We start from the raw sequence: 23,382 nt of genomic DNA, 5'->3' as shown, positions 1-23,382 counted from the left end.
CAATGACGATCCGAATAAAGTCACAAACTGATATCATATGATACAATGAGGCTGATATAAACTCACTATTGAGTAAGGTAGACAATACACCCCATTTATTCACATTGGGGGCAAATATACCAAAATTGAATCGGGAACAAACAGGCTTCTTTTCTTTATTGCCTGAGGCCAAATAAACGTTTTTATGGGACTCAATTTTAATATCGTACACAAATAAATGTCATAACGGTTTAAATCATAGTAATTAAGGGACGGAGCAGAAACCCAGCCTTCAAGCTATCCCACTTCATTATTATGGGGATCCACCAGTGTGAACCAGGCCGGCCGGCAGCTGCTGGATGAGGGAGGGAGGGAGGGAGGGAGGGCACGAGGGAGGGAGGGAGGGAGGAGATGCAGGGCTTGTTCACATAATAGCCGGCGGGTGAAGGCGTGGTGAGTGTGGCTCAATACGAGGCGAGTGTGCGCGCTACAGTAGCACCGGAGGATGAACATGGACAGCGGCTGCACGGCGGCTCCCCTCCCCAGCAAAAGCGGCCGCGGAGAAAGCTGAACGAGGCTGATCAATATGCAGCGGAGGCTCTTCCTTATTAATACCTAAAGCGGGATATACGGAGCGCAAAGGTAAGGCGGTGTGTGCGGCGTGATGGGGAAGATTCAACGCGCCTCTGCGAGCTGTGCAGAGACAAAGTAGACCGAGTCATGCATTCATGTGATCCAAAGAGGGAGCATCAATGAAAATTACAAACCGCGTGGGTTTGGCTCTCAGCACCGACTGCTGTGTTTCCTCAGTAGAACAAGGAGGAGTGTGGTATTGTTTGACACATCTGTCTAGTCATGGGACTCAGGTGGAAACCACCCATGTACAGTAGCACATTCATTGTTCTCCCTGCACACTGGAAACTGGCCCTGGTGGGCTGGTCTGATTATAGGTGTGCCATCCTGCTGATTGTAGTGGATGAAGCAAAAATGTTCTAGGATATTGTTGTTTAAGTTCTGAAAAAAGTAATTTATAAGATGCACTAAATTGAATGTATCATGCAGAATAAGCTACATTAAATTACATAGTAGGAAGTGTGACTTGGTGAATATTAAAAATGCTGGATGAATCATCGCTTTAGCCTTTGCAGCACTGTGAATCATGCCTGTCGAAGGATTTCTTTATTATTAGACCATTTTGTGGTGGTTTTAAGGAATAATTAATGTATGTGATTTTTGACTCAGGTCAAGCACCTTTAGTCATGATTCATTCGAACAGTTGTTACAGTTTGTACAGAAAGGCCAAGACATCCTGTTACCTTATTCTCCCTTCTTCTTTTGGATTTATTGTTCTGGGAGGTCTCTATTTTTACTCTGCGAGGATGAGCGCTGCTGAGGTTGACACTGACCTACTGACGCTATCTCAGAGTTGAAGGAAGACACATGTGCGTGGGTGTATTTAAAGCCTCAAGCAAAGTGTAAACAGGAATTGTTGTCAGGAGGGTCACGTCTGTGACACACATGTCCAGCGTGAAACTTTATGGCTCTTCCTATTTGTTGAAGAGGATGTCCTGTGTCATCTCTCACCACAGTTGGATTTTTTTTTTGTGTATGCATTTCTGACAAACTGTGAGAGAGGGCAAAGGGTCACGAAAGACAAGTTTCTTGTTTAAACCGGCTTCTTCGACACACACCTCAAAGTACTCTCTGATGAGCACCCTCGCTGGTTCGTCAGTCTTACAAGCAGAGATGCTCCTGTCTGGTTGATGCTGCTGAGAAATGTGTCAGCACTCAGTTGGTAACCTTCCATTTAGGAATGAAAGCCTCCTGGGACTTTGTGAGAAATGTGCTAAAGACAGAGAGGGAGAGATCTATTTTTGGACAGCCAAGTAATCCTGATTTCATATACTTAACACAGACAGACTAAATCTGATATATATATAATAGGATGATGAAAAAGGTCTGCAGGTGAGAACCTGGGATTCAAACTTTGTATTATTCATGTGTGGGGCTGTTCTGGAAATAAGGTACTCATAGATGAAGGAATCCACTTCAAAATATAATTTGGTCTTTGACATGCAGTATGTTTTTACGACAATAAATACATCGTTACGTATTCCTATGATAAGAGGAGCCTAACAGGGTTGCAGACCCTCTGATTCTTCGTCCGGATCATGTAATTTGGTCATGTTCCATTTTCTCCACCCCTTCACGTCCGTGCCTCAGTGCCACGTTCCTGAGCTCTGCAGAAAGTCACTGCAGTACTTTGTAATGAAACTCTGCAGTTTGTGATATCAGGACTGTCAGGAGGACAGCTTTAAAACCCTTCAAATAAGGGCGAAGGTGGCAAAGCTACCAAAATTGCAAGCACACACTGCTTATAGAGGAGTCTGTGTATTTTTTAAACAGTCCTGTTTTATGGTATTAAGGCATTTAAACACTAAATTGCTGCATTTAGCCAGCTGTGGGCTTTTAAGATATCTTTAACCAGAGTATTTGTATTCATACTAACTCTGATCAAGATCATAAATTATTCCTGTTGTTCTGGGTTTTGTACCCTCATGGTTGAAATGCACTTATTGTAAGTCGCTTTGGATAAAAGCATCAGCTAAATGAAATGTAATGTAATGTAAAAGTAGAGAGTTACTTCCGGATTCATTTGTCTTTAAAGATATAAAAAAAAAAAAAAGAAAGAAAAGAAGATTACCTTGCATTGGACCGATTTGGACTAAATACAAAAATAAACGGTAGATTCTTGGGATTGCAGCGTTGGTCGTTCTTATCTTGCGTCAGTTTGATCTAAAACTAAGATGTCTCAACAACTATCAGATGGATTGCCATGAATTCTGGTGCATTTATGCATGTCCCCCTCAGGATGAATTGTAATCTCATTTTCATTTGTATAGTACTTTGTTTAAAGACCAAATACCTGCAAATGGCATTATACATTATATATGACCTCACTGCACTTGTACTAATGTGAGCATTGTAACATGATTAACTGAGATGGTAGACGTAAGGTAACATGATATCAAGTCAAAGCGTGAAAAACAACCAGTACACCAGATACCGTGTCAATGTCACGCTTTGTTTTGTCTAGGCATGACAAGTAAGATGTCTTTAGGTTTAAGCACCATGAGTCACGTGGTTAGGTTTACAAAAAGATCATGATTTGGGTTAAATGTGACAGTCGCAATTTGGTAAAGTTTAGGCACCAAAACCAACGAGTTAGGGTTCGGCATCAAAAATACTTGGTTAGGTACGCGTCAACTTTTGCTTTCCTCACGGACTCGACACCAGGTCTCCCAGGTGGCAGTCCTTTGTTTGTTCAATTCAACCATCCCTCGCCTCTTGCTTCGGCGCAAACTCTGCCACTCATTGTACTTTGTCACATGACTGTCTTCTTTGGTCCATAAATGTTTTAACTTTTCACGCTTAGGCGAGACAAAATGTGATACCGACGCTTATTCTCAGAGTGGACTGATGGCTGTGTTACACACTCTGGGGTGATACGAGGCCGCATTACATCTGCTAAACATCAGCATGTTTGTGCTATCATTGTTAGCATGATAGCACGCTGCTGTTAGTGTATATCTCAAACAACCATTGTGCAGCTTAAATTCAGGCTTTTCTTATGCAAAACCTCTTTGCGACTGTTTTGGGCCTTTTTAACATTTCAAATTTCTGTGTGAATACTGAAACAGTTTTGTTCAGATTTCAAGCAGTGGTCTGATTTAACCAAACATAAACTCTACTAAAATACAAAAACGCGGGCCCATCCTTTGATTGTGTAGCTTTCCTTATTTCTAATACACAGCTACAATCACTCAAGGTCAGTTGAAGCAGCTGAAACTGATTTTCAAGTACCAGTTCTGAAAATAATATATAGAAGGTATAGAAACCTTGATGAACGTGAAAACATCGCAGCCTCCGTACTCATGTGTGCACTTATTTAGCTTCTCTGCCGCCAAAATTATCAAACGACAGAGAAAAACAGATTTACATATTTGACCACCGCTGTCACAATGGCTACTCATAAAATGATGCTGCTGCTTGCAGTCGTAGGACAGCCACCAGAAATTTTTTTTTCACAATCTCCCGGTGCCCCTGAGTTCGTCCTTTTTGTGGTAGAAATAGGAATTTGTACTGCATAATGACATCATTCACACGAGTCTCTCCACCGAGATACAGCCTGTCCTTGTTGTATTAGAGGTCCCGCGTTTTAAAGACAACATTATTATTTCCTCTGGGTTTTAATTTTTCCATAATATCCTGAGCCTCACTGTGTTTCAAGAATTTCAGACGCGTTCTCTCGGAGATGACGGCAGAAAGATACCTTTTGACCGCTGACAACATGAGTCATGATGAGATATGAGCTGAGGAGATAATCCTGTGCTGCTGTATCCTTTAGCCCACTGCTTGTAACCAGAGCTTCTTGCTCTGTTCTTCAGCTCCTCTGCGTTGTTTTACTTTGGGTGTTTTATTTAGTGCGGGCGTATTACTTTTGGACTAACACACCAACTTTTTAAGCATCCTCTGAGTGGGATTCCTTTAGAAGGGTGAAGAGCTTTTTGCCATAATAAGACCAAAACAACGAATTACTTATCTCAAATTTATTCATTTACAAACGTATATTTTTGCATTTCTGCCCTTCTGCGACATTATCACAAGAGTTGGCTACTTCCCCAATTTGTCATCATTCAGCACTCCTACAACATTGTCTGAAAGAAGAAGAAGAAGAAGCAAATCAATGCAGCCGAACCAGAGATAACGGTTTTTTTTTATTTATTTTTTATTTTTTTCCTTCCCTGTAAAAACCTGACGCCTACGTAACACAGCTGCTGATGGTTCAGTCGGAGATTCAGGTCTGTTACATGCTACCAGCGGCCAATGTAGCCTCAAACAAAGGTCAGAAGTCGGCTACGGAGGTCTGGCAACCTCACTTCTTACTAACTCCACACCACGAGATTTTTTTTTTCCAATTTCTAACTTGGAAGTTTTCAGACTCCGACTTAAGTGAAAGCAGTCGAGAAACTTCATCAGACTTAACACAGGTCTCTCTGTTGAGCCATAAAAGGCTTTTTACAACATTTTTATGCCGCCACGCTGGAGACAGCCGTAGCCAGAGGCATTATGTTTTTGGGTTTTCTGCCCGTACGTCACAGCCTCGTGACCGCGGCATTTGCAGAATGCCTTGAGGGAATTTCTTCAAATTTGGCGCAAACATTCATTTTGACTCAAGGATGAAGTGATTAGATGTTGAGGGTCAAAGGTCGTAGGCTGAGGTTGCTGTTACCTCACGTCCGCCCCATCTATCTGTCCCATTCTCGTGAACGCGATATCTCAGAAACACCTCGAGGAAATTTCTTCATATTTCCCACAAACGTTGAATTGGACTCGTGGATGAAATGGAAGAACAAGTTGAAGATGTGTGTGAATCATTCATGTTTTAGAGTTTGACGCTTCTTTGCAGCAACATTCATATTCGAAGCAATATCTTCTTTCATGGTTACAACTTTTATTGGCCAAGCATGTGAACACATACAAAGATTCCTTTAAAGTTTTCGCAACATATATTACATGAGTGAGGACAGACGTGGACTGCTTGGCGGAGGAATACAGCCGTGAGGCAGTAATTCTAGTTTCACGAATATAGTAGTGAGCCCTAAGATTTGCATATAGACTTCATGTGTAAAATCAGTACAGTTTACATGTTAGGTCTCTGAAGTGTTGCCAGTTAGGTTCAGGTGACAAAGGTCTGCTTTAGCTACAGAGAAGGATTTGCTTCTTCTACATCATCATTCCATCATAGAGGAACTATAAGATCTCATGTTCTGGAAACACAGAACTAAACGTGCTTCCCTTCACCACCACATGGTGTTGGATGTCTCAAACCCTGTCTGTTTTTAGCCAAACTCACAGGCAGATTTTATTTCAGATTCTTGAGTGAATCAAGGAAGCAATTGAATTATTGCTTTCATAATTCTGTCCTAATCATTTTCTACAGTTTATTTCAAAATAAAACAATAGTTTGGAAAAAATATCCAGAGTATAATTATATCTGTGTTTTTACAATTGCACTGGGTTTCTTCAAAGGAGCATGTAAGCACAGAGCAGACACGGTCTTGTGTGTGATACCAGCCTTCATCAATAATGCATGAAAACGGGAAACTGAGATAAGACGAGCGGCAGTCTGGACATGACATTTAACCAGCGTGACGTATAAATACTGACAGCCAGTTTACTGAAGAGACAGAGAAATTCTCCTGTTACTCTATTGTGCAACTTTCAAGCTTCACATTTTTCAGTTTTTAGCATTTCAAGATTATAAAAATGAAAATTAGAAGTGTTCATTTTTTTTAAATGTTTTGTCATCATAAGAAGGATTCACATCCCCTCATTCTGTCTTATTGCAATGAACATAGTCTTCGTTAACAGCTGTAGCAGCTTAAAAGAAGGAGGCCACATCTGCACCTTCTCTAAGCCTCCACCGGGATACTTCATTGTAGTACACATACGTACTGTATAACAAGCTGTCTATATGCCAACCTCAGGCTCTGGAGCCAAACCTGCACCCTGCAGCGCAACACTCAACCAGCGCCTGTCCAGTCTCTGGAGAGACACACAAAAAGATTGACAGTTCTTTCATCTATTTCCTCCATGCCTTTTCTACATGAAGGTTCAATGTTTGTCTGAAGCCCACAGGGTTCAAGGCTGGCCTTTTATTGAGCTTGAATAGGTTGTGTTTGTTTGACCATTCAGAGCTGTCTGCGGGGTCATAATGAGATACACCAGCGCCGATGCATACATCATGAAATGTCAAATGAGGGTTTAAATGATTACCAGTGTGCAAGTGAGATTCTTTTGTATTAAGCAGTTTTAAACTGGTGCCAGCACTGATCTGTGTCCGAGTTGTGTTTGATAAAAACTCTCTTCTGTGTGTCCCCACTAAGAAACTGCAGGGTTGGTCAGGATTCCTGGGGCAGATATAAATAGCAGCTCTTGTAGTGATTATAGCTCTGAAATGATTAACGGTGTAGATTCCTAAAAATCACGGCTCCTCCTCCCACTCACTTCATCTATTTTTCATAAGTACGAGTCATCCCAACTGAATACGACTCTCATCTGCTGAGCTAATAACTGCTTATAAAAATCCCTAAGTGGTGCATGCTTATTTAAGCGGCTATTCTTAACATGTGAACATGCTCGCATAAAAAAAGAATAATCCCTGCACCATCTAGTGGCCAGAGCCTTCACTGTACATGTCAGCAGGGAGTAAAGTCATGCTTCTTACAGAGACAGATAGCGTGACCCCACTGTGATGCAGTCATAACTAAATCAAGCTCAAATCAATGTAATAAAACTCTCGTGATTGTCCCAAAGCAGGCACAATAATTAGATTTATTAAATGTGCACTTTTAATTAAGATCATCAAAGAGAATTTATAGCTGTGGCGACAAGAAAGAGACATTATTCAGGAGCTGCAAATGACAAAGTGGGGAAGACGTAATCTAACGGAGTGACTGGGTGTGTCCTTCCATTCAGGAAGCAGGGCAATTTATTTAATCATTCATTAGTGTGCTGTGGGGAAAAAAAATTAATGAGAAGATTGTGTAACGTAAGCCCTTTTCTTTTTTTTAAATGGTCTGTGTCACCTTTATGGGAATTTCTCCTGCCAATATTATCCAATAACATCACTCACCTAAAAAGAATAGAAAGGATGCAGGAGAAACCTGATATCCAGAGTTGAATCCATTCAGCCACAGAACAACCCACTGGTGAAAAGACGGTGGGGTAAAGTAAATTACACTGCATTAGCAAACAGTATAGACATCCTTAACCACTTGTGTTTCCTTTCTGACCCGTAAAGTTCATATTAAGAAACTGTGGTCAGGAGTCTGAGTCTGAGCCGGGCTGCCCTCATTAAGTCAGCTGTTTATTGCACGTTCTGTATAAGCCGTCGCTCAATAAACAGGATGGAGAAAGTTGTCGTTAATCCCGGTCGTCTGTTTCTGCTCAGTCAGAGCGAACAATTTCATGGTCTTGATCGAGACGCTTACTAAAGGATGAAATCTGGTCAGGGATGCATCCACGTCTGCACTCTCCCCGGAGAGGTCTACCAGGTACAGCAGCTGCTTGGTTCAGTCCAAGTGTTAGAAGTTGTGATCAGCCTCATTCTGTCAAACGAGGAGGCTGTTGGATATATCTACTGTACTTTTTTTGTTTTTTTTCAGTTTGTGAGCCGGTTTTGTTGTAAAAACGGTCAACCTCAATCTGTCATCTTTTACTGGCTATTTGATTTATCGAGTGTACAGTACTTTCAGTGTTTCCTAGGAAGTCAACCTGATTTTTTTCCTGACAGGAAGAATTGTTTAAAGAGCAAAGAGGTGAAAATGATCTTGCACAAGCAAACAAACAGAATTCTCTTCTCATCCTGTGTTCGAGTACGAGGTGATTTCAGAGAAGCAGAGTTTAGTCAGAACGTGATATGAAGCCGTGGCTTACTTCAGTCAAGAGTGGCATGCTGTTTGAAAACGGATATCTAGATGCTTTTATTCTTTTGATGAAAAGCTGAGAAAATTAGCAGGGGTGGAAGAAGTCGTGAAATATTTTACTAACTGGAGGTAAAAGTAGCAAAACAACAGTGTAAACCTGCTCCATGAAAAATAAAAATCCTCTTTTTAAAATGTTACTTCAGTAAAAGTAAAAAAAAAATAATGATCTGAAAGAAGATTCAAAGTATTTAAAGTAATCATTCTGTAGAAAAACGCCTTCACGTGAGTGTTGTTAGGCTATATCATAATATTTAATTCCAGTAGTGGTTCCATCATGTCTGAGCAGTAGTTAAAGGCTATATCAGGTGGAAGCGAAGCAAATTCAACTTAAGTCATTTAATTTGCAGCAATGCAATATATTTCAAGCATTTGTGTCAAATATGAATCTGCAAAGTAATGAGCAACTATAGCCATCAATTTAATGCAGTAGAGTAAAAAGTATGATAGATCTGACAGATAACTATATTAAATGAAGGGGTATAAAGTACTTGTAGCAAGAAAGTGAAGTGAAACACTGAAGTGAAGTATATGTGCCTGAAAACTGTGCTGGAAAGGCTCAGACTAAAACTTAAATGTGAAAGGCTCAAAATGGAAGAACCTGAAATCCCTCCTTTGGTTACTATGGCAACAAATCCTTGATACAATGGATATATTGTCATTAACAACGTCAGTGTTTTTCTCTCGACAAGGGTCACTGCATTTACCACCAAGGCCTTTTGTTACTAGTAAATACTGTAACTTTGTGTTGTCTCAACTTTGAATTTTGCAATTACAGTCATAGATATTTGAAGAGTTATAACACAAATTCTGGGTTTTATCTGTACTGTTCTGCCATAGTGGTAAAAACATTACTAACACACAGGATCCTGATGTCATTGGTTTTTTTTTTAGTCCCTTCGATTATGACTAACTGTGTCTGTGTCACAAGCCTTGACCTTCCTCTTTTGTCTCCCTCTTGGCAGATGACTGAGGGCAGACTGTGTCAAGTGCAGCTGCTGGATGACAGGAAGCTCGAGCTGCTGGTTCAGGTATGAATGCTCCTGACTCAAAGCTGCTATAATCAATACTTCTTATAATGACAATGGATCCAAGGACTATGTGATCTGTCTTACTGATGTGAAATGCGAAAGGGCTTACTGGTCATGATCGAAATCTAGTCACGAATGTGTTTCAGCATCCTTCAGCTTCGCTCAAAGACAAGCCAGTAAACATAGAGGATAATTTAGCAGCTGAAGGAGCAGATATTTCTCTCCTCGGTTTATGGAGAATAAAATCAGTGTTAAAAAAGAGGGAATGACTTACATCACTCAGGTAGCCAGGAAGTGGAGTCACTTCTGTTGCATCTGTAAAACAGTGGATGAATGAAATGAAAGGCATTACAACCCCTGTAAAATGACTCTGAATTTGATCCATTTGGTTCAATAACATTTAGAAAGTCTAGAAGTGCCAGAAGATTGAATTATTTTATCCTCATTCAAGGTAGCATAGGGCTAAACCTAAATTTAGCCTCCTGAAAAGTGCTCTGCTGGGATCTTCTCAGCCGAAGTCGGTGGTTGGCACACTCTGCCCAAAAAGCATGGCCACTTTGTATTCATTTGACCGGCCAATGCTGAAATGTCACCCCAGATAACAGATGTAAACACTCTGTATATTGTGAAATACAGATATTTTTTATGCCATTCACATCAGCACTGTTTGAACTCGTTGGGCAGGAGCTTGGATGTAAGGTTTTCTTCAGATTTGTAAAAGTCCTACTATGTTTTTAATATGTCAAAGGCATGTACACAACTTGCTTATGCTGTCCCCATGTGGGCAAAATGTCAGTTATTACATGTTTAATGAGTAGGAAGACCAGCTATTAGCAAAATGACTTGGATATTTGTCCTGGACGACATCCATATATTCTCACTCCAGCGCCATTCTGTTCTCTAAGTGACCTCTAAGTTTCACTTCTCTTAAAAGGGAAGGAAGCAACAGGGAAAGTGATTTATCTCCGTCTGTCTGACACATTCACTCAGGAAATTGGTTGGATTATTTTACTTGGGATATTTATTACAGCAGGTGTTTAAATCTAAATCTTCCCTATACAGCCGAAGCTGCTGTCGTACGAACTCCTCGACTTGGTGTCCTCCCACTTCAACCTCAAAGAGAAGGAATTCTTTGGACTCGCATTTTTTGATGACAAGTATGTAAATCACTTTGTTTACTTTTTTCAGCGGTGTGAATATTTGTGTGTGTGTGTGTGTGTGTGTGTGTGTGTGTGTGTGTGTGTGTGTGTGTGTGTGTGTGTGTGTGTGTGTGTGTGTGTGTGTGTGTGTTTGCAGAAAAAAAAAAAAAGCATCTGTCTGATGCTGCAGTTTGTTTGCCTTTGCAGTGGTCAGTGTAAATGGTTGCAGATGGACCGCAGAGTTCTTGAACATGACTTTTCGAAGAAGCCCGGGGCCATTTCCCTCAACTTTCTGGTCAGGTAATAATTCATCTGTCCATGCAAAGCACAGACTCTCCAGCAGGGAGCACTCCTTTGTTAACATAGAACATGACAGTTTAGTGAAAACTAGGGATTTCATAACTTTTGTTTTTTTCCACCCGCAGTAATAACAAGTTATCTCCCTCTGAACTTGAATGTGTTGTGTATGCATTTGCTTTTATCCTCTTGCAGGTTTTATTTGGAAAACATAACGCAGCTTAAGGACATCATAACGGTGGAGTTATTCTACCTGAATGCAAAATCAGCTGTCTACAATGTAAGTGTTCTCTCTTGTTTTTCTGTGGTTTGAAGCAATGAAAAATTATCCTGCTGTGGTTGTTGTTTTTCCCCCCCCTCAGCAGCTGCCTGATGATTCACTGTCTCTGGACCCTTGCAGCACCTCAGCGCTGCAGATAGTGGCTGCAGGGCACACTTTTCTTACTCTGCTGGCTGGAATGTAAAGCAGACAGCATAAGAAAGGAGGAAAAAAAAAAACACGAGGGTTCATTTGGAGAGGTTATAGTTGGACAACAGAGAAGATTCTAAGTTTGGATCGGGAAAAGCTTTCCCTCTCCACAGACCGCATTTTCTGCATCCTATTTATTTTCTATCCTGTGTATCTGTTATCTCTCTCAGGGGATTATCGAAGTGGAAAGCGAGAACGTCTTCAAATTAGCTGCAAACGCTTTGCAGGTTAGTGCTTTTAATAGTCTCTTATACATGCATTAGATGCCGCATCTAGAAGTATGCCATCTAATAAGAGTGTTTTTTATTTCCTCATCACCAGGAGGCTAAAGGAGACTACACAAGGTAAGAGCACATTATCAGCTGGGTAAGAAGTATTTAACAGCAGCAGGAAGAGTTAATAGTGAGCTTTTAACGAAGACATTCAATAGGTCACTTGTTTCTCCAGTGCAGACAACAAAAATCAATAGCAGTGTTATGTGAGGCTCACCGCAGAGTGATGAGAAGCTTGCACCAGGCAACTAATGAATCTCACGGTGATGATGGAGGCCAAGTATTGCCGGGCAGAGACGCCTTTACAACGCAGACAGCAGCCATTACTGCTGCTGTGTTGAACAGAGCATGCTTTTGATATTATAGTTGGTGTGGGCAGAAGTAATACTGCAGGTCTTTGTGCATGTGTCACCTGGCTTTGGCCGGCCGACGGTTTGGTAATAGATAGACACCATTGTTCTTTTCAATAAATTCTTTGTCGTGGCTGTTGTCTGCATCAGAGCACGGAGGACACAGAGGTTATATTCTCAGAGTTTTCTGTGGGACTTTGGAGGGATTTACCTCAGAGAAATCTCAGACTGATTTCAAAACCTACACATGGTGAATATTTTCTAGGCTGGTTCCACTATTTTGTGGACTTTATAGTTTAGTATTTGATATCTTGTAGGTCAAGGAAAAGAGGCTTTATTTCCCAACTATTCCAGCCAGTATTTAGTTTGAATTAATGACCTCAACACTGCAGATTTCCCGTCAAGAGCGTCGATGCAACCATCAAAAGCTGTTTTTGGTTTCTGTTACAGTGATGAAAACACTCGAGCTGATTTGAAGAAGTTACCAACTCTTCCCACCAAAGTACTCAAGGAACACCCATCTCTTGCATACTGGTACGCTTACAGGAAATTGATTACCTGAAGTCTTTCCTGCACTAAAGCCGTTTGGGTAATGCAGGCGTGTAGACTGCTTGCCTTAAGCTTTCAAACGCAGCTGTGAAGACAAAATGTTGGTCCAGGTCAAGTCAAAACTTTTATATACAATTAATTGAAATGGAATGTATAAAGAAACAAATATTTTTTACTTTTACCACAAATCAGTTAATCACATAAATGAAAACACTTTATTTTTACCCTTTTCAACAGCTAATTAATTTTCTCCTGTCCTCCTTATGTAACTTTGCAGTGAGGATCGAGTTATTGAACAATATAAGCAGCTGAAAGGTGTCTCCCGAGGTCAGGCCATTGTGCAGTGAGTATTGACCGAAAATGTGTATTTGCTGCAATTTGTTCAACACCAGTAAACAGACGATGAATGTGATTAAGCTTTAAGTTAATTAATCTTCCTCTCACCTCCATTAGCCTTCCTCTGGCCCTGTCTCACTCTCTTTGGCACGCCTTTTCTCATCATCTGATAGAAATCAATAGCTCGTCTTCAGTTGCAGCGCGCTCACAGTGATTCACTGGACAGATATCAAATTCCCCCTCATGTCTTTTAACATTTCAAAGGCAAACCACCTGCAGATGTTAAAGAGCAGCTGGTGGTTTTAATAAACATCTTTTCCTTCCAGGTATCTGACGTTAGTGGAATCATTGCCAACGTACGGGGTGCATTATTATGAAGTTAAGGTGGGTCTTCTGTGATTAATAGGAAGTGACTGCTCTTGCACCTGGAACCAAGTCAAGTGTACACACTGTGCTCTTGCCTCACAGGATAAACAAGGGATCCCGTGGTGGCTTGGAATCAGCTATAAGGGCATCGGCCAGTATGATCTGCAGGATAAATTAAAACCTCGAAAGGTAAATATTCCCTGCACCTCCGACTCTAAAATGGCTGCTGCTGCTTCTTCCCTGCTTCACTAATCCAACTGTGAACACGATAGCACGAGGCATGGCTAACGACTGCTGGTGCTGCACATGTAGTGTAGTGATTCACCAGCTTTGATTCATGCATCACCTATTTCACTCCACTTCAGCGGCAGGCTTGCAGCAGACGAGGCCAGACTTGAAAAACCAGAGCAAAACCTCCGTTTAGAGAATTGTGTCAGTTTGTGTGATGGTAGGTTTTGGATAAAGTGCTGGGAAATCATCCACACTGTGTGAACGTGCTTTTCTTGTTTCGTTGGTATTGTTTTAGCTTTTGAGTTGACAGGAGAAACACCCATATCGAGTGATCTGTCAGCTATGTTGTCCACTCAGACATGCAGCACGGAGCTGCTATAGAAGGTGATGTCTCGGAACAATTCACCAGCTCTATCTTCCAGTTGAAGCCCCGTAGTCGTACATCTCCGCCTGCCACCGTCTAATATTGTGCAAGCAGTCAGCTGTATGTTTTGGGAGAGGAGTGCAGGGAGTGAGCCGGTGATGTCAAAGGGAAAGGGGCTGGATTTGGGCGTTATCACTGCTTTTTCTGAGAATACCTGAGGAGACAAGTCAGGAGCTGACACGAGAGAGAACAAAGTATGTGTTTGCTTTGACAGCAAACCCAGGGAGGATTTAATAACTTAACAAACTGAACGTCCATTAAGACTGGATTCTACATCTCTTTGTCTGTTCATCTTTGGAGGGAATACTGCAGGTAGATTTGAATCTTTTATTTTTTTTTTTTAGGAATTCACTCATTTGTATGTCAATTAAAAGATGAATCTGTTTGTGAAATTATGTTTTTCAAGTGAAACATAGTCATATTATTTTTAGCGTGTTGTCTTTTTAAGTGTTTGTGTCTCATAAGGATCTCATCCAGACATGCAGTGAGTCAGTGACCCAAATAGATTGTTCGTATGTGGCTGCTGTCAGAGAGCACCTGGGCGATGGGAGGGGGATGGACGTGATGATGAGCCACGGAAAGTGTTGCACACGGCGATGAGTCTTCGTGTAATGGCATTGGTCTCTCTCCAACACCTGCATTATTGCAGACTTGGCATGCCGGGCAGCCTCAGACTGTAATGACGGTTCATGTTACAGTCTGGCTTTTTAATGACTGTGGGTAAAAAGGACTCGCCCGAGCACCTGTGCCACAATGTTTCTTTTCTAATAGTTTATTTGAGGTCAGTCATGATGTTCATGGTTATGGTGTTCCACATGGTTTTAAAATTAATGCATCAATAATCCACTGGTGTGAAGGCACAAATGGGCACATTTTAAAGCCATTTATTTCAGGCGTTATACAACCATTCATCAGTTGGTTTTGCGATGTTTTTTTGTTTTTTTTTGCCTCCAGCTTTACCAGTGGAAGCAGCTGGAAAACTTGTACTTCCGGGAGAAGAAATTTGCTGTAGAAGTTAATGATCCACACAGGTGAGCAGCAGGGGAGATCCCTAAACAGGCACATGTTGTATCTCTTAAAATGGCTATTTGTACAAGTGGATTATTTATTGTTTAGCCTCTAACTTTTCCAGTTTGTCAGCATTTATCTCATCCATCTCACCGCAGCTTTTATTTGAACTGGGATTAAAAACTCACACTCAGATATTTTTTGGTTTATACAGGAGAGCAGTAACCAAACGTACCTTTGGGCAGACAGGCCTTCTCATCCACACGTGGTATGCCAGCCATTCTTTGATCAAGACCATTTGGGTCATGGCGATAAGCCAGCACCAGTTCTACCTGGACAGAAAGCAAAGCAAAGTAAGTGTCAGCTAAGAGTCACTATTTGTTCTTTTAACCTGATACTGAGTTATTGATATATTATATTATATTCTTTATTCTTTTAGGCAAAACTAGGAACAGCAAGGAGTTTGGAAGAAATCGCCATGGAGCTCACAGAGCATGGAGGGGCGAAAATAAACAAACTGGGAGATGTAGGCCTGAAGAATAACTTAATAAGGGCCAGCAATGGGAGCCTGGTGTCTACAGGTTGGTTACATTACAACGTGTTTCATTTTATTCAGTTGTTTGCGTGTTTTTATCGTTATTTCAGATTTGTGCTCATAAGTGCCAGACTAAGGTCTGGAACATAAACGCTCTGCCGTTTGAGAATTCAAAATTCAAGGTGACATGTTGAATAGTCGGCTCGGCATGATATCACTTACAGTATTGTGCAATGGGTGTGATTTTTACATATAAGGGTATGACATGCTATGATGGCAAAAACGTACGAGACGAGAGTTCTGTGTTTGCAGGTTCTGCCGATTCTGAAATGAGCGAGGAGCAGAAGAAAGAAAAACTCTCCGAGCTGAGAAAAAAAGAGCAGGAGATCCAAGATATTTTGGCCAAGAAAACGAAAGAGCTGAAGAAGATCTGCATGAGAGAGGCGGTGAGAAATCGTTTTGTGTTACAGTTCTTCTGCACGGCTGCAATATTTCGCGAGGCACATACAAGTAATTTCTTCTCTGCAGCCACATTCAGTGTGCTGAGCTCGCTTCATCAAACCGTGCTGCTGTACGGCAGCCGGATTGATCGTCTCTGCTGTTACTGTCAGTTCATCTAAGTGTCCAGGGGACTTGTTGTTTTGTGCTTTCAGGAGCTCACTGGCAAGCTTCCCAAAGAGTATCCCCTCTCTTCAGGGGAAAGACCACCACAGGTCAGACGACGAGTTGGCACCACTTTCAAGTTGGATGACCTTTTCCCCTACAATGAGGTCTGAATTTAACTGGTGCACTTTAATCAAATGCAACAAGTCTTATTTCATTAACACTGTTTGAAAGCAGTATGAACTTGGTTGCTATTGTTTATATTAGTTGATCTTTCATACTCTGTTCTGGTGCTGCAAATATTTCAGTGTATCAAATCAGCTAATACAAATATGGCTAAAAATAGTCCTGGAAAAATGCACGATTTTCTCTCGTTATAGTAACATTAGCTAAAAACTGTTTCGCATAATTATTTAAGCTTGATTGACGTCTTTTGCAGGAATAAATGGGGCTATGAGTGAGAGCCACAGTACTGACACACAATCCCACTGTTGGTTATAAACTTTTCATGGGATTTGTTAAAACCGAGAAAAATACAGCCTTGCAGGAAGCACACTCAGTAATTTGCAGGATATGACAGTATTACATGTACTGCTTATTCAAGAAAAAATTCTTTAAGATCCACTGCGTAATAACACTAAATCTATTTTATAACAGATATTAAGTAAATAGTGGAATCATTTGACAATAATAAATCATCTGATTTACAAACAAGCACCTGCTGAATGCTTGTTACTTATCGTTGTCTCTGGGCTGCTTCTTGTGATTTGTGCAGGATCCCTTCCTGAGGAACCTGGAAAGCAGATTTGCTCTTCAGCAAAAGATTGTGGAGGCGGCGAAGAAGCTCGCAAACGAGCCAGAACTGTGCAAAACAGTCAAGAAGAAGAGGAGGAGAAACTGTCTGGATGCGATGCACAAACTCCAGCAGATCGAGGACGAGATGAACCAGTACAGAATCAAGAAGGGAAAAAAGCCCACGCAGCGGGCCTCGGTGATCATCGCAGGTGCGGTGCAAGCTGACCTACAGTGTGTTACTGCATTAATCATTTAGATCCAGACACCGTATACGTAGAGATTTTTTTGCTCTTTTTCCAGATGAACTCATCCGTTCAGACTGCAGCTCTCTGTCTAGTCTCCCTCTGGATGATGGTGAGTCACAACACACGTTCTGGTGCGCTAAAATCACTGGACCTGCTGTTACATCGATTCTTGTGAATATTTGAAATTTTAAAAAGAAGAAGAGAGAAAAAAAAAAAAAAAGAGTGCCAGTATTTTCACTGTATCTGTATTCAGATGACTCAGACAGTGCCGGACAAAGGCCACGGTCCCGCTCGGTCCAAGGTTCCCCACAGCTCAGTCCGATGCGATCGCTGGGACCAGAATATGATGTGGAGAGACAGGGATCTCCACGGGAAAATAATCACCACAACAAGAACCACAGCAGGTGGGGAAACCAATATTCTGCCCCAAACTATTTGTTGTTTGCATGACACTGAGAGTTAAGTATAACTTGTTTCACAATATAATACAATATAATGTATTGGCAGAGCACTGCAACGTTTGTCGTGTCATGTTTGCGGCCTCATCCCTCTCCTCACATCTTATCCCTTTTTTTGTTTTTTGATCCTCTTCTAATGTCGAACCCTTTTAGATTAGCTTTTGATGGCCAAGAGGGTTCCCATTACTACCAGAATCCAAGAGAGGTCTCCTCAACCCACAGTAGTCCCTATAAAACCCTTCCCAGACCTCCTAGAGATCCACGCAGCATGCCTCCCACCCCGGTTATGACCCGCAATGCCTACAGCAGCAGCCAGCTCAGGTGTGATTTCTGTTTCCCAGCACTGCCAACACAGTGTCTATCCCTCTCCCCAGCAATTTCTTCCAACCAAATCCCTGCATCTCTCCTAACCCCCAACCTTACCCAAAGCTCTAATTTAAAAATCCTATCCTTTATTTGAACTGATTATCCAGAAATACTATCCCATAACTGACTTTGTTCTCTTCAGAAACAGATTTATAGTTGTGTCCTTTTCCCAGGTCGGAGGGGTCTTCTCATTGTTTCAGGCATCGCAGTGGAAGTCTGGAGTCTCAGCCTCGGCTCAGGAAAGACACAGACTCAGAGAAGCCTGTCTTTATCTTGTCACCAGCCCACCGCAGCAACAGCACAGAGGTGTTGGAGGACTGCTCCTCCTACACCAGCCAGTCCAGTCTGGACTACTGCGGGGCAGCCAACTCCCACTACAGTACGCTGGACTCCCGTACCTCAACCATGCATCGTCTCCACAGGAAAGTGGAAGTGTATGGGAACACCGGGAGCATGCCCAACTTAGTCCAGCACCATTCTGGTTGTAGTTATTCATGCGAGACCTCAACACACTATGCACCCAGTGCCTACTATGTTGCCGGCTACCCCTGCCCGGACATGGAGCCTTACGCTAACGGTGCCTACGTGTATGAGAATGACGTCGAAGGCCACTACAACGTCAACCCGTCCTACCAAATGAACGGCTACCACGGACACGACAGATTCAGGCATTACAGCAGCGATGGGGCGGATAGTCTTTCTCAGAATCCGTACGCAACGGTGAGGCCTCCGCGGAGCAGAGAGGGGCCCAGAAACGAGCTGCTGGCCAAGAACATGCAGAAGGCCATGGTGGCAGAGCATCTGAGAGGCTGGTACCATCGGAGCAGAGGCCACAGGGAGGGAGGGAGGGGCCTGCTGGCTGCTTATGACTTTGACAGCGGCTCTCAGCTCAGCCTGGGCTACCAAACCATGCCAGCGGCCTTCAGCCACTCGAGCCGGACCACCTCTTTCTCCTCAGGTTTGATCATTTTCTACGAGCGCTCAAATTAATTGCCGCAGAAAGGAAACTATCATTTCATAAAATCTGTTTGTGTCCTCTCTAGTTTAGGGTTAGACACACTCACAAGAGGCTGCGATTTGCTCTTAATTACATTGAAAATACAATTAGAAGCCAACCGGTCTGTTTATATTCAATAATGTAGGGAGCGTCTGGGATGCTATTTCATTTCCATGGGATTTTCCACCCACAACAATTTGTGTATTTCAGAGGAAGATTTTCATGTGCTGTGTCTAAACCATATTAAGGATGCCAGTAATAGATATGTGGGAGAAAATTAACCCAATATGTGGGTCTAATGTATCAATATTACAATCCCAAAGGCACACAGCAATTAGTCACACACTGAAGCAAATTTGTTTTCAGAAAGATAAATACTTAAGGGTATATTGTTTTTAAGAACATTTATGGACACTTACAGCTGTTATAAAAGTACTTTTTATAAACTTATAAACAACTGTCTGGTTTAAAAAATGTTGTGTCTGCTTCACATTGAATAATTTGTATTCATTACTTTTATAACATTACTCGATAACATAATGATATAATCCATATAAACAAATGTAGCTGTTGGTAGTCATTTTTATTGTTATGAGTAGGAATTTAAAGTATTTTCATTGAAAGTAATAGTGATACATTAAGTGCACACTCTGATTCCAAAGTGAAAGAAAATTTTAGTAATTTTTAAAATTGGGGTTGAAAGTTAAATTCTAATATAGTGGTCCAAAATATCTGATAAACTATTTAAAAAAAAAATGTTTTGGTCCTTAAAAGTCCAGAACAATTCAAATGTTTTCCAGTTTTTAGGTCTATATCTTAAAATTGTGACGTTTCCATGTAAAGTGGCAGTAACAGCACTCTAATAACAAGCGGGTATATCACGAGAGGAGTAATAGTTTGTTTTGCAGTCGTGACGTGAAGCTGAACTTTACAGTGTTTTCAATAACAACAATCACTACTGAGTGACACTGCAACATTAGCCGAGTGTTTTTGCTTTTCTCGTGTTTTCAGTGTCCTCAGTGGAGAGCGCCGGGAACTGGCGCAACCAGCTGGCAGTTGGCCTGACCGAGTTTGATACACCCGACACACCTCAGTACCCTCATACTGGAGCTCCAGCAGCTCTCTACAACCGCAGTCCCACACACACCAGGTGAGTGCTGCATTTCACTGAGTCTCCACAGTGGAGCCGCCAAATCAAACAGAAGTCAGTCACGCTCAGACAATCGCGGCTGCTCAGTTGAATAATAACCAGACTTTAAATAAAAGGCAGACTGCTACTTTTACAATTAAATGCTCGTGGTATGTTTCTCCTCTGTTCTGTATCTGGACATGTATTTTTCTGTCTTTTAAAAAGGAGGTTTTATCTTTTGCTTCTATTCTGCCTGGCTTAATCTGAAACTATTCTTCTTTAAAAACATTTTTTTTTTTTTTTTTTTAAAGAAAATGCACTCACAAGGACCGTCTCTCTTTCTCTCCTCTCCTTCATTCCTTGACTCATGATTAATCCTCATGTGTCCAGAGTTTCTCCAGAAAACAAAGAGTCTGACACAATGCCTAAAAAATCTGAGTCGATAGATGTGGTTGGCGCAGAGGCCACTAGTACAGATGAACCATCAGACAACAATTCTAGCACTTAAGGGTGAGACCGAACCCATCGGGATTCTGTGTCGTGGTACCAGTCATCTCCATTTTCACATCCTATCTTCATTCGTGTGTTACTCCCTATAGAGCTTATTTTTTCACATCATAGTTTGGTGGTTTTTTGTTTCTGTTTGGCACAGCATCTTTGTGTTCACAAAAAAATGTATCAGTCAATATAATGATAATCTGGACATGCATCAGGACAAAGACTTAAACCGGGACTCTACAGCAACATTAGTGGCTCTATAAGGCTATAATCAGACACATTCACACTTTGCAATGCCAATTTCAGCATGCTAACATGCTGCTGATGTTTACCATCTTCGCCATCTAAATTGGCTGATTTCACCCACCACAAAGTACAGCTATTGTCTGGCTGAGACTAATTAAGCCTGATTTTGACCCGATTATGTCTTCGCTGACAAATTTCCAGTGTCAGGCACAAATATGAACATCTGGAACGACAAACAGGCCTTGTAGTGTGACATAATTCAAGAAAAGCAATGCGGTGTGCGGGACGAAAAGTCCAGCATGTCCGAATTTTTGTGCTTTCACCTGCCTGTATTGACATATTCTATAATGTATTCCTTGACGTTGGACAATAGGACGACAGAGCATTTGGCATGCATTTGTAAACATGGCAAAATGGCCACTAGCATCATACATGGTGCTTCTGTGGCCATCATGGCCAACTTCTTGATGACACAGAAACTCATGCACGAACGATGATTGGTCCGTGTCATTCTTGTACTGGTACCGGTCTCCTGACAAACACACTGCAAGAATCTATGGCACTTTGATTGCGTAATCTGAGATAATTCCAATCGAGAAAGACAAAAAATACCCTGCAGTCTGATACTGGCATAAGAACAAAGTATCAGACAAATCGAAATTGTGACCTGATGTTGGACACGGAGTATTACCAAAGCAATGTACTAAAGGTGGTAGGCCTCATTCTCATGGGATAATGAATGTCTGACCCAAATTACATAGCAGTCCATTCAATCATTTTATGTTATTATTCAAATATTTTGGTTTGGACAAAAGTGACAGACCAACCAACACGTTTTTGCCATCCTTAAAGTTATTTTGGTAGAGTGAAAAGTAAGACATTTCCATTTACCCCATGAAGCACTGATCATGTTGAATGCATTCACAAAATACTTTGGACGTTTTGGTGTATTGCATTTCCATTCTTATCCCTCAGTTGTATTTCAAATTCCACTCATGAGTTTCTTGTGCGCAGACAGCTGACCTACATTTTACTTGACGTATCCTTTTGCCTGTACAGATTTCACCTGGATGGAAGCTACACGAGCATCCACTGAAGAGGACCAAACCAAACTTTGGCACAAACAGAGCCATGGCCAGCAGCACATGAAGGGAATGAAGTTGAAACACGAACCCCGTCTTTGGAAATATTCTGTTTCTTTAGGTTTTGGCGCAGAGGTGGATGCTGTCCTCATGTTAAAGTGAGCTGTGAACACAGTGACGACACTCTTGAATGACTTTCCCATGTGCCTTGGATTGGATGAATTGTACAGGCAAATGAGAATGTGTCAAGGAACTTTAAGATGTTGCACAACCACACTGGATTTAAACCCTATTGTGTATTAGGATAAGAAAAAAGAGGCAACTTGTGTTTTTACTGAATCCAACTCCATGTATTTTAACAGGAACTAGCTACTGCCTTATACAAAACAGTAGTTTATAGAATAAAAATCAATCACCACTTTCATCTCAGTAAAGTATGACAAAAAAAAAAAAATCTTAAACAAAACAAAGCTTTGAACATGTTCATAAATGTGACATGACGAGAGCTGATTTGATCATCATTAGAGCAGGTTGTGTATTGCATACATTTTGATTTCTTCATTTCTTTAATCATAATGTATTATGTCAATATTGTTTATAGACCAATTTGTCTTTGTTGGTGCAGTAATGTGTTTTTAAATGCATGGTGAGAAAATTGATTTTTCTTTTTTCTTTTTATAAAAACTTCAGTCTTTTTTATATTAACAGAAGATCACTGCCATAAAAAAAGACAAAAACATATCCACGTCTCATTGTTTGTTTTCCCACTTATTTGTACAGTCAGTGTGTAGTTCTATGTTGTAGTTAGATGTCATAAAATATTTTCCACTGGGAACAAAGAGGTGAATAAATGTATGTGTGACACATAGACGGCTGTTGTCACTTTCTTTAAGAGTCTTGTGCAGTTGGTAAATAACCAATCAGGGTCTGTTATTAAGATGATAAATAAGCCTTAAAGGAATAGTTTGACATTTTGGGGAATCAAGATTTCTTATTTGCTGAAAGTGTGATGGGAAGATCGATACCATTCTCATATCTATCCATTGGATGAGAATAGTTTGCTCAAACTAGCTTAAAGATTGGGAAAAACAAAACAGTTTGGCCCCATCCGAAGTTACCAAAGTCTGCCAACTACCAACACCTTTCAAGCTCAATTAACACCTTGTATTGCATTTGATTCATCTGTAAATCTGTTTAGCAGTTTTCAATGCCAGAAAATAAAAACATAACAGTTCAACCACAATTGTTTTACGCTTTGACAAACACACCAATCAGTCACAACATTAAAACCATTGGCGAGTGAAGTATTAATTATAATAGAACAGCCCAGCAATAAATCCACCCTTCATATGATTTATAATGTTTAATTAAATTGTTATTCAATCTGATTGAGAGAGTTGAGATTTATTTAAATGATCCTTTAAGAGA

General features: G+C 41.1%; 1 protein-coding gene across 3 annotated transcripts; it reads left to right on the top strand.

Annotated features, from left to right (window-relative positions):
- The first annotated feature begins 432 nt into the window (after positions 1-432).
- Positions 433-23,197, top strand: frmd4bb (FERM domain containing 4Bb). Of its 3 annotated transcripts, XM_069704386.1 has the most exons (24): positions 433-621; positions 9,494-9,559; positions 10,622-10,716; positions 10,906-10,998; positions 11,191-11,275; positions 11,635-11,691; positions 11,786-11,808; positions 12,537-12,620; positions 12,913-12,978; positions 13,298-13,355; positions 13,440-13,526; positions 14,947-15,023; positions 15,215-15,353; positions 15,440-15,581; positions 15,848-15,981; positions 16,189-16,305; positions 16,914-17,142; positions 17,234-17,287; positions 17,432-17,582; positions 17,790-17,957; positions 18,176-18,960; positions 20,011-20,149; positions 20,519-20,638; positions 21,932-23,197. In XM_069704386.1, the coding sequence occupies exons 2-23, from the start codon at positions 9,494-9,496 to the stop codon at positions 20,634-20,636; spliced, it is 2,967 nt and encodes a 988-aa protein (XP_069560487.1). In that variant the 5' UTR covers positions 433-621; the 3' UTR covers positions 20,637-20,638; positions 21,932-23,197. The 3 variants fall into 3 exon arrangements, with proteins under 3 accessions (XP_069560487.1, XP_069560489.1, XP_069560488.1); XM_069704388.1 differs by lacking the exon at positions 17,790-17,957; XM_069704387.1 differs by lacking the exon at positions 20,519-20,638.
- The last annotated feature ends 185 nt before the right edge of the window (positions 23,198-23,382 follow it).

The sequence above is a fragment of the Brachyistius frenatus genome, unplaced genomic scaffold (assembly GCF_029030835.1).
Source record: "Brachyistius frenatus isolate BFR_SWC_R1_liver_20210118 unplaced genomic scaffold, ASM2903083v1 Contig_50, whole genome shotgun sequence".
Classification (NCBI taxonomy): Eukaryota; Metazoa; Chordata; class Actinopteri; family Embiotocidae; genus Brachyistius; species Brachyistius frenatus.
This window is presented reverse-complemented; position numbering and strand designations above follow the sequence as displayed.

Coding starts and splice junctions, on each gene's coding strand:
- frmd4bb (XM_069704386.1), top strand. CDS start 9,494: ATGACTGAGGGCAGACTGTGTCAAGTGCAGCTGCTGGATGACAGGAAG. Junction 13,527..14,946: donor ATAAATTAAAACCTCGAAAG/GTAAATATTCCC, acceptor TTTTGCCTCCAG/CTTTACCAGTGGAAGCAGCT. Junction 17,583..17,789: donor CACAACAAGAACCACAGCAG/GTGGGGAAACCA, acceptor GAACCCTTTTAG/ATTAGCTTTTGATGGCCAAG.